General features: G+C 44.3%; 1 protein-coding gene across 1 annotated transcript in view; it reads right to left on the reverse strand.

Annotated features, from left to right (window-relative positions):
• LOC124042087 (ephrin type-B receptor 3-like) overlaps positions 1 to 12,096 on the reverse strand; it is an 88,311-nt gene that overhangs the window by 11,772 nt on the left and 64,443 nt on the right. Inside the window, exons 12-14 of the mRNA XM_046360411.1 lie at positions 9,032 to 9,247; positions 7,323 to 7,472; positions 5,580 to 5,773 (exon numbers count right to left, since the gene is read on the reverse strand). Of these exons, the coding sequence (XP_046216367.1) occupies positions 5,580 to 5,773; positions 7,323 to 7,472; positions 9,032 to 9,247 (560 nt within the window). The remainder of the gene's footprint in view (positions 1 to 5,579; positions 5,774 to 7,322; positions 7,473 to 9,031; positions 9,248 to 12,096) is intronic.

A 12,096-nucleotide genomic window follows, 5' to 3' on the forward strand; every position in this document is an offset into this window, starting at 1 on the left:
TGTTTCTACATCCTCCATCACCTCAGTCTGTTTCTACATCCTCCATCAGTCTGTTTCTACATCCTCCATCACCTCAGTCTGTTTCTACATCCTCCATCAGTCTGTTTCTGTTTCATCCTCCATCACCTCAGTCTGTTTCTACATCAGTCTGTTTCTCCATCCTCCATCAGTCTGTTTCTCATCCTCCATCAGTCTGTTTCTACATCCTCCATCACTCTCAGTCTCATCTCCATCAGTCTGTTTCTACATCCTCCATCACCTCAGCTCACATCCTCCATCAGTCTGTTTCTACATCCTCCATCAGTCTGTTTCTACATCCTCCATCACCTCAGTCTGTTTTTCTACATCATCCATCACCTCAGCTCTCTCCTCCATCAGTCTGTTTCTAGTCTGTTTCTGTTTCTACATCCTCCATCACCTCAGTCTGTTTCTAGTCTGTTTCTACATCCTCCATCAGTCTGTTTCTCAGTCTGTTTCTACATCCTCCATCAGTCTGTTTCTACATCCTCCATCACCTCAGTCTGTTTCTCTGTTAGTCTGTTTCTACATCCTCCATCACCTCAGCTCTCTGTTTCTAGTCTGTTTCTACATCCTCCATCACCTCAGTCTGTTTCTGTTCAGTCTGTTTCTACATCCTCCATCACCTCAGCTCAGTCTGTTTCTACATCCTCCATCACCTCAGCTGTCAGTCTGTTTCTACATCCTCCATCAGTCTGTTTCTACATCCTCCATCAGTCTGTTTCTACATCCTCCATCACCTCAGCTCTCTGTTAGTCTGTTTCTACATCCTCCATCACCTCAGCTCTCTGTTAGTCTGTTTCTACATCCTCCATCACCTCAGTCTGTTTCTACATCCTCCATCAGTCTGTTTCTACATCCTCCATCACCTCAGTCTGTTTCTACATCCTCCATAAGTCTGTTTCTACATCCTCCATCACCTCAGTCTGTTTCTACATCCTCCATCACCTCAGTGTTTCAGTCTGTTTCTACATCCTCCATCACCTCAGCCATCAGTCTGTTTCTACATCCTCCAATAGTCTGTTTCTACATCCTCCATCACCTCAGCTCTCTGTTAGTCTGTTTCTACATCCTCCATCACCTCAGTCTGTTTCTACATCCTCCATCAGTCTGTTTCTCCATCCTCCATCAGTCTGTTTCTACATCCTCCATCACCTCAGTCTGTTTCTACATCCTCCATCACCTCAGTCTGTTAGTCTGTTTCTACATCCTCCATCACCTCAGTCTGTTTTCTACATCCTCCATCAGTCTGTTTCTACATCCTCCATCACTGTTTCTCAGTCTGTTTCTACATCCTCCATCAGTCTGTTTCTACATCCTCCATCAGTCTGTTTCTCCATCCTCCATCAGTCTGTTTCTACATCCTCCATCAGTCTGTTTCTACATCCTCCATCAGTCTGTTTCTCCATCCTCCATCAGTCTGTTTCTACATCCTCCATCACCTCAGTCTGTTTCTACATCCTCCATCACCTCAGCTCTCTGTTAGTCTGTTTCTACATCCTCCATCACCTCAGTCTGTTTCTACATCCTCCATCAGTCTGTTTCTACATCCTCCATCACCTCAGTCTGTTTCTACATCCTCCATCAGTCTGTTTCTACATCCTCCATCACCTCAGTCTGTTTCTACATCCTCCATCAGTCTGTTTCTACATCCTCCATCACCTCAGCTATCAGTCTGTTTCTACATCCTCCATCAGTCTGTTTCTACATCCTCCATCACCTCAGCTCTCTGTTAGTCTGTTTCTACATCCTCCATCAGTCTGTTTCTACATCCTCCATCACCTCAGCTCTCTGTTAGTCTGTTTCTACATCCTCCATCAGTCTGTTTCTACATGCTCCATCACCTCAGCTCTCTGTTAGTCTGTTTCTACATCCTCCATTAGTCTGTTTCTACATCCTCCATCACCTCAGCTCTCTGTTAGTCTGTTTCTACATCCTCCATCACCTCAGCTCTCTGTTAGTCTGTTTCTACATCCTCCATCACCTCAATCTGTTTCTACATCCTCCATCAGTCTGTTTCTACATGCTCCATCACCTCAGCTGTCAGTCTGTTTCTACATCCTCCATCACCTCAGCCATCAGTCTGTTTCTACATCCTCCATCAGTCTGTTTCTACATCCTCCATCAGTCTGTTTCTACATCCTCCATCACCTCAGCTATCAGTCTGTTTCTACATCCTCCATCAGTCTGTTTCTACATCCTCCATCACCTCAGCTCTCTGTTAGTCTGTTTCTACATCCTCCATCAGTCTGTTTCTACATCCTCCATCACCTCAGCTCTCTGTTAGTCTGTTTCTACATCCTCCATCAGTCTGTTTCTACATGCTCCATCACCTCAGCTCTCTGTTAGTCTGTTTCTACATCCTCCATCAGTCTGTTTCTACATCCTCCATCACCTCAGCTCTCTGTTAGTCTGTTTCTACATCCTCCATCACCTCAGTCTGTTTCTACATCCTCCATCAGTCTGTTTCTACATCCTCCATCACCTCAGTCTGTTTCTACATCATCCATCAGTCTTTTACTACATCCTCCATCAGTCTGTTTCTACATCCTCCATCACCCTAGCTGTCAGTCTGTTTCTACATCCTCCATCAGTCTGTTTCTACATGCTCCATCACCTCAGCTGTCAGTCTGTTTCTACATCCTCCATCACCTCAGCTGTCAGTCTGTTTCTACATCCTTCATCAGTCTGTTTCTACATGCTCCATCACCTCAGCTGTCAGTCTGTTTCTACATCCTCCATCACCTCAGCTATCAGTCTGTTTCTGCATGCTCCATCACCTCAGCTGTCAGTCTGTTTCTACATCCTCCATCACCTCAGCTGTCAGTCTGTTTCTACATCCTCCATCAGTCTGTTTCTACATGCTCCATCACCTCAGCTGTCAGTCTGTTTCTACATCCTCCATCACCTCAGCTATCAGTCTGTTTATACATCCTCCATCAGTCTGTTTCTACATGCTCCATCACCTCAGCTCTCTGTTAGTCTGTTTCTACATCCTCCATCAGTCTGTTTCTACATCCTCCATCACCTCAGCTCTCTGTTAGTCTGTTTCTACATCCTCCATCAGTCTGTTTCTACATGCTCCATGACCTCAGCTGTCCGTCAGTCTGTTTCTACATGCTCCATCACCTCAGCTGTCAGTCTGTTTCTACATCCTCCATCACCTCAGCTATCAGTCTGTTTATACATCCTCCATCAGTCTGTTTCTACATGCTCCATCACCTCAGCTGTCCGTCAGTCTGTTTCTACATCCTCCATCAGTCTGTTTCTACATCCTCCATCACCTCAGCTCTCTTTTAGTCTGTTTCTACATCCTCCATCACCTCAGCTCTCTGTTAGTCTGTTTCTACATGCTCCATCACCTCAGCTGTCCATCAGTCTGTTTCTACATCCTCCATCAGTCTGTTTCTACATCCTCCATCACCTCAGCTCTCTGTTAGTCTGTTTCTACTTCCTCCATCAGTCTGTTTCTACATCCTCCATCACCTCAGCTGTCCGTCAGTCTGTTTCTATATCAGCAGCCTTGGCTCTGTCTGCGCCATCTCTTTCTCTGTCCTATTACCTACATTCAGGAGGCAGCCAAGAGCACGGGGAATTAAACCTAGGTCAGACATTACATTTCCACACGCAATTAGCTTGACAGAGGCCCGCTCCTGGCAATAGGAATCACTCTTGGGGTAATGCTGCAACAGTGAAACTGGAAGACATTGAGGCTCAAGCGAGAAACTGATAAGTGGAATATGATAATTGTGTGGTTTTGTTTAGTGGGGTACAAAGAGCTGAACTAGAACTTCATGCCCTATACATCAGTTTAGGCCCAACACGCTGCTGTTGATATTGTTGATCGCACACCAAAACAACAAATCAAACCAACAACAAAAAAATATGACCATGTCTGTAAAAACCACTAAATGTGTAGGTTGGTGTTTCAATAATTATTACTATTGACAGTATACTTTGAATTTTTGTTCATTGTCATGGGAGAGGTTTTTGTGCAAATCTGTAGGTTTCTCGGGTGCAGACGCACGTATGCTTATTTAGAAACTGTTGTTTAGAAACCATTTAAATGTTTCTTTACACCGGTCTTGTTGTGCATATAAAATACACATATATATAAATATATATAAAAAATATGATTAAAACAATTATATAAACTCAGTAAAAAAATAAAAGTCCTCTCACTGTCAACTGCGTTTATTTTCATTAAACTTAACATGTGTAAATATTTGTATGAACATAACAAGATTCAACAACTGAGACTGAACAAGTTGCACAGACATGTGACTAACAGAAATGGAATAATGTGTCCTTGAACAAAGGGGGGGGGGACAAAATCAAAAGTAACAGTCAGTATCTGGTGTGGCCACCAGCTGCATTAAGTACTGCAGTGCCTCTTCTCCTCATGGACTGCACCAGATTTGCCAGTTCTTGCTGTGAGATGTTACCCCACTCTTCCACCAAGGCACTTGCAAGTTCCCGTAAATTTCTGTTGGGAATGGTCCGAGCCCTCACCCTCCGATCCAACAGGTCCCAGACGTGCTCAATATGATTGAGACCCGGGCTCTTCGCTGGCCATGGCAGAACACTGACATTCTTGTCTTGCAGGAAATCACACACAGAATGAGCAGTATGGCTGGTGGCATTGTCATGCTGGAGGGTTATGTCAGGATGAGCCTGCAGGAAGGGTACCACATGAGGGAGGAGGATGTCTTCCCTGTAACACACAGCATTGAGTTTTCCCGTTTATTATTATTATTTTTTACAACAAACTCAGTCCGATGATGCTGTGACACACCGCCGTCCACCTCTGATGGAGGTCCAGCGACAGTGGGTTTGTGCCCATAGGCAACATTGTTGACAGTGATGTCTGGTGAGGACCTGCCTTACAACAGGCCTACAAGCCCTCAGTCCAGCCTCTCTCACCCTATTGCGGACAGTCTGAGCACTGATGGAGGGATTGTGCGTTCCTGGTGTAACTCGGGCAGTTGTTGTTGCCATTCTGTACTTGTCCTGCAGGTGTGATGTTCGGATGTACCGATCCTGTGCAGGTGTTGTTACACGTGGTCTGCCACTGCGAGGACGATCAGCTGTTCGTCCTGTCTCCCTGTAGCGCTATCTTAGGCGTCTCACAGTATGGACATTGCAATTTATTGCCCTGGCCACATCTGCAGTCCTCATGCCTCCTTGCAGCATGCCTAAGGCATGTTCACGCAGATGAGCAGGGCCCCTGGGCATCTTTCTTTTGGTGTTTTTCAGAGTCTGTAGAAAGGCCTCTTTAGTGTCCTAAGTTTTCATAACTGTGACCTTAATTGCCTATCGTCTGTAAACTGTTAGTGTCTTAACGACCGTTCCACAGGTCCATGTTCATTAATTGTTTATGGATCATTGAATAAGTTATTTGGATTTTTACAAATGATCTTTGAAAGACAGGGTCCTGAAAAAGGGATGTTTCTTTTTTTGCTGAGTTTAATAATTATTATTTAAAAAATATATAATAATAAAGAAATAAATACATGATAAAGAAATAAAGAAATAATTCCTCTCCAGTCTCTTCCACTCACCCTGAGTATGTGCTGGTGACCACTTTGAGTGTGGCGGCGTTGCGGAGCAGCTTGTCCAGGGTGCTGACGATCTGGCAGAATTTGGGCCTCAGGTTCCTCTCCTTCACCCAGCACTCCAACATGAGCTGGTGCAGCACCATGGGGCAGTCCATAGGAGGGGGAAGACGGTAGTCCTGTTCAACCGCAGTCATCACCTAAGGAAAGTGTTTAATACGATATGATACAATGTGATTGTATACAATGTGGTACGATACAATATGATACGTTATGATACCACAGGATACAATACCATATGATAGAATAGGTTTAGGGATCAATTCCATTCTCAATTCCTGTCCATTTAAAAAGTGTATTGAAATTCTAATTCATGAGGAATAACAGAAAAGAAAGTAAGAGTCAGTTAACTCAGTTGATTACTGTTATTGCTGTTGATTACATGTGATTACTGTTGATTACAGTTGATTACAGTTGATTACAGTTGATCGCTGTTGATCACTGTTGATTACAGTTGATTACTGTTGATTACTGTTGATTACAGTTGATTACTGTTGATTACTGTTGATTACAGTTGATTACAGTTGATCGCTGTTGATCACTGTTGATTACAGTTGATTACTGTTGATTACTGTTGATTATTGTTTTTACAACATGCTATTTTCTGTTCTACTTTCTATAAACTTCACATGTATTTGACTACTTGCTACAAAGCAAATGGGCCCTTGTAAAAGATGAAGAATCTCTCTACTGCACAACTTGCTCTCCCCGTTTCCTCATTTATTTGTCATGACGTGTTTGTATTCTCTACAAAGCTATTTATATCCATATGCTGTCGGTATGTATTTTGGTTACTTCTTGCTGCAATGCAAATTTGCCTTTGGGATCATACAACATCTGTACTATTCATATTCTTATTTTTCACTGCTCACAAATGTAATGATTATTTTGAAACTGGCTACTGCAGTGATACAACATGTTGGATGCCACGTTTGGATGAGCATAATTGCTCTCTATTCATTAATAAGGTAGAAGCCCAGTGAGATGGTAAGATGTGTTTTGGGGATAGAGAGTGGGTGTGTGTGCGCGTGAGTTTGTGCGTGTGAGTGTGTGTGTGGTAGTTAACTACTCTGCCGTAGTAAATATCTGTGGATTGAAGATACAGGCGGAGACGTGGTTATCAGGAGACATTCAAGTAAAAAAACGTCAACACAGCTGCACTAACCACCTGCACAGTGAAGATAAAAACTCTCAAGCATAACTGTCAAGCTCAAACTAAAAGTGCAGCTGCAATGTACCTCAGTGTAAACTATCCCTTCAAGACTATGAATCTGAAATAAAACAGTGCTCCGTTCCAACAGCCATACTAGCACACTACTTTAAATTCATGACCAATAAATTATTTCATTCTAAGTAATTCATTCAGGGAACACGGATGAAAATTTGCTTTGTTGCTAAACTTTTACATTGATGTTGAAACTGAAATGTTTTAATTCAATGACTAATGTGCACTGTCCCTATCAAATAAATACCCTGAATAAATCAATAAGTAGTAAGGTAGTGTGGGTATTGGAACCATATTCAACACGCTGTGTCGATCTGTCAGACGCAACGGGAGCCAGGAACTAACTAACTGACATCCAGGTCGCATGCTAGTGTGTTCTAGTCTGCTACAGTAGATATTGAAACACTTCTTCTGGTAGTATGAGCCTATCAGACACAACAGGAGCTAGGAACTAACTAACTCACATCCTGGTTGCCCATGTCCCAGTAGGGCCTCTCTCCGTAGGACACCACCTCCCACATGACGATGCCGTAGCTCCAGACGTCACTAGCCGAAGTGAACTTCCTGAAGGCAATGGCCTCAGGGGCGGTCCAGCGGATGGGAATCTTCCCTCCCTGCAGAGACACAGGGAGAGACGGGGTTGATACAGTGGAGCATGCTGGGCGATGGAGCCATTATAAACACTCACACAGGGAGAGGAAGGTAGACACATGCAGACACACGCAGGCAGAGACACACACACACATAAATACACACACACGCAGATATACACACAGAGACACACACACACACTTACACGCAGACACACAAACACACGCAGAGACACACATACGCAGAAATACACACACACATACGCAGGAATACACACACACACACACACAAACATGATCACAGAATGCAGAGACACAAAGACACAAGTGAGTGAGCACACTCACACACACACACACACACACACACACACACACACACACACACACACACACACACACACACACACACACACACACACACACACACACACACACACACACACACACACACACACACACACACACACACACACACACACACACACACACACACACACACACACACACACACACATGATCATGATTGCAAACAAACAAAGAAAGCAAACAAACAAGCAATCTCACAGATAAACACACACAGACAAAAATAGAAAGACCGATTAAACACAGACCAAGCTAACAAGATCCATACCTACAACCCTCCTCTCCATTCAGGTCACTCATACCCACAACCCCCCCCTCTCCATCCAGGTCACTCATACCCACAACCCACCCCCTCTCCATCCAGGTCACTCATACCCACAACCCCCTCTCCATCGAGGTCACTCATACCCACAACCCCCTCTCCATCCAGGTCACTCATACCCACAACCACCCTCTCCATCCAGGTCACTCATACCTACAACCCCCTCTCCATCCAGGTCACTCATACCCACAACCCCCCCCCCTTCCATCCAGGTCACTCATACCTACAACCCCCTCTCCATCTAGGTCACTCATACCCACAACACCCTCTCCATCCAGGTCACTCATACCCACAACCCTTCTTTCCATCCAGGTCACTCATGCCCACAACCACCCTCTCCATCCAGGTCACTCATACCCACACAACCCCCTCTCCATCCAGGTCACTCATACCCACAACCCTTCTTTCCATCCAGGTCACTCATACCCACAACCCCCTCTCCATCCAGGTCACTCATACCCACAACCCCCTCTCCATCCAGGTCACTCATACCCACAACCACCCTCTCCATCCAGGTCACTCATACCTACAACCCCCCTCTCCATCCAGGTCACTCATACCCTCAACTCCCCTCTCCATCCAGGTCACTCATACCCACAACCACCCTCTCCATCCAGGTCACTCATACCTACAACCCCCCTCTCCATCCAGGTCACTCATACCCTCAACTCCCCTCTCCATCCAGGTCACTCATACCCACAACCACCCTCTCCATCCAGGTCACTCATACCTACAACCCCCCTCTCCATCCAGGTCACTCATACCCTCAACTCCCCTCTCCATCCAGGTCACTCATACCCACAACCACCCTCTCCATCCAGGTCACTCATACTCACAACTCCCCTCTCCATCCAGGTCACTCATACTCACAACCCCCCTGTCCATCCAGGTCACTCACCAGAGAGCTAGTGTAAGTGGGATCGGCTGATGAGTCGTCTAGGAAACGGGACAGGCCGAAGTCGGACACCTTACACACCAGGTTGGTATTAACCAGGATGTTGCGGGCAGCCAGGTCCCGGTGAACGTAGTTCATATCCGAGAGGTACTTCATGCCCGCCGCAATGCCACGCAGTATGCCCACCAGCTGGGTCACCGTGAAGCGCCCGTCATTCAGCTGTGAGGGAGGCGAGGGATAATGGAGAGGGGGTTGGGGAGGGAGGGTAGATAGATAGAGGGTTAATGCAGAAATAGGGAGTGGGTAGATAGAGGGGGATGGGAGAGGAAGAGAGGGAGGGAAAGAGAGAAGAGAGGAGGGAGAGAGACAGAAATGGGGGAGATGGGAGAGGAAATATATATAGGTGAAGGAGAGAGAGAGAGACCGAGTGTGAGCGAGAGAAAGGACACCACCTCAGCACACAGGGGCACAAACACCTACCTGGAGGTGACAGCATTCCCTCCCCCATATATGCCCCCCTAGACACAACTACAACAACATAACCAACAGAAATGGGTCACAACTCCTGCAGCTCTGTCACACGCTGGGTATGTACATAGTCAATGGTAGGCTTCGAGGGGACTCCTACGGTAGATACATTTTTAGCTCATCTCTTGGCAGTAGTACTGTAGACTACGTTATCACTGACCTCAACCCAGAGTCTCTCAGAGTGTTTACAGTCAGCCCAATGACACCCCTATCAGATCACAGCAATATCACAGTCTACTTGAACAGAGCAATACTCAATCATGAGGCATCAAAGCCAAAGGAACTGAATATTATTAAGAAATGCTATAGATGGAAGGAAAAAACAAATTCAATCCCTTTTAGACAATTTCCTGGACAAAAAGTTTCACTGTAATAGGAAAGTTGTAAACTTGGCAGTAAGAAGACCTAGAACTGTATTTGACCTCTCAGCTTCCATATCAAATATAAAAATTGCAAGCAGACAACCTAAGAAAATGAACAACAATGACAAATGGTATGATGAAGAATGCAAAAACCCAAGAAAGACATTGAGAAACCTGTCCAACCAAAAACATAGAGACCCAGAAAACCTGATCCTACACCTTCACTATGGTGAATCACTAAAACAATACAGAAATACACTACGGAAAAAGAACGAACAGCACGTCAGAAATCCTCTCAATGTAGAATCCATCGAATCTAACTGCTTCTGGGAAAATTGGACACTAAACAAACAACAACAAGAAGAGTTATTTATCCAAAATGGAGATATATACATGACCAAATACAAATCTTAGAATCAACAATTAAAGACTCCCAGAACCAACTGGATTCTCCAATTACGTTGAATGAACCCCAGGACAAAATACAAACCCTCTCACCTCAAAAGGCTTGTGGTGTTGATGGTATCCTAAATTAAATGATAAAATATACAGACCATAAATTCCAATTGGCTGTACTTCAATTATTTAACATCATCCTCAGCTCTGACATCTTCCCCAATATTTGGAACCAAGGACTGATCACCCCAATAACTACTGTGGAGTGGGATATGCGTCAACGTCAACCTTAGGGAAATCCTCTGCATTATATCAGTAACAGCACACTCGTACATATCCTCAGTGAAAACAATGTACTGAGCAAATGTCAAATTGGCTTTTTACCAAATTACCGTATGACATACCACATATTCACCCTGCACACCCTAATTGACTAACAAACCAAAACAAAGGCAAAGTCTTCTCATGCTTAGTTGATTTAAAAAAATATTTGGACTCAAATTGTAATGAGGGTCTGCTATGCAAATTGATGGAAGGCGGAGTTGGGGAAAAAAACAAGACATTCTAAAAATCCATGCACGTAAACAAAATGTGTGTGGTTAAAATTGGCAAAAGAACACACACGTTTCTTTCCACAGGGCTGTGGGGTGAGACAGGGATGAAGCTTGAGCCCCACCCTCTTCAACATACACCACTGTTCAAAAGTTTGGGGTCACTTAGAAATGTCCATGGCCTTCTAGGCAGAGTTGCAAAGAAAAACCATTTCTTCGACTGGCCAATAAAAATAAAAGATTAAGATTGGCAAAAGAACACAGACACTGGACCTCTGCCTAGAAGGCCAGTGTCCCAGAGTCGCCTCTTCACTGTTGACGTTGAGACTGGTGTTTTACCGGTACTATTTATTGAAGCTGCCAGTTGAGGACTTGTGAGGCGTCTGTTTCTCAAACTAGACACTCGAATGTACTTGTCCTCTTGCTCAGTTATACACCGGGGCCTCCCACTCCTCTTTCAATTCTGGTTCGAGACAGTTTGCGCTGCTCTGTGAAGGGAGTAGTACACAGCATTGTACCAGATCTTCAGTTTCTTGGCAATTTCTCACATGGGATAGTCTTAATTTCTCAGAACAAGAACAGACTGATGAGTTTCAGAAGAAAGGTATTTGTTTCTGGACATTTTGAGCCTGTAATCAAACCCACAACTGCTGATGCTCCAGATACTCAACTAGTCTAAAGAAGGCTAGTTTTATTGCTTCTTAAATCAGGACAACAGTTTTCAGCTGTGCTAACATAATTGCAAAAGGGTTTTCTAATGATCAATTAGTATTTTAAAATTATAAACTTGGATTAGCTAACACAACGAGCCATTGGAACATAGAAGTGATGGTTGTTGATAATGGTCCTCTATACGCCTATGTAGATATTCCATAACAAATCTGCCGTTTCCAGCTACAATAGTAATTTACAACATTAACAATGTCTACACTGTATTTCGGATCAATTTGATGTTATTTTAATGGACAAAAAATGTGCTTTTCTTTAAAAAACAAGGACATTTCTAAGTGACCCCAAACTTTTGAATGGTAGTGTATACAGTATATCAACGAATTGGCGAGGGCACCCTACTAGAATCTGAAGTCAAATGTCTACTGTTTGCTGATGATCTGGTGCTTCTGTCCCCAACCAAGGAGGGCCTACAGCAGCAACTAGAACTTCTGCACACATTCTGTCAGACCTGGACCCTGACAGTGAATCTCAGTCAGACAAAAATAATGGCGTTCCTAAA

The sequence above is a fragment of the Oncorhynchus gorbuscha genome, linkage group LG08, assembly GCF_021184085.1.
Source record: "Oncorhynchus gorbuscha isolate QuinsamMale2020 ecotype Even-year linkage group LG08, OgorEven_v1.0, whole genome shotgun sequence".
In the NCBI taxonomy this organism is placed as follows: Eukaryota; Metazoa; Chordata; class Actinopteri; order Salmoniformes; family Salmonidae; genus Oncorhynchus; species Oncorhynchus gorbuscha.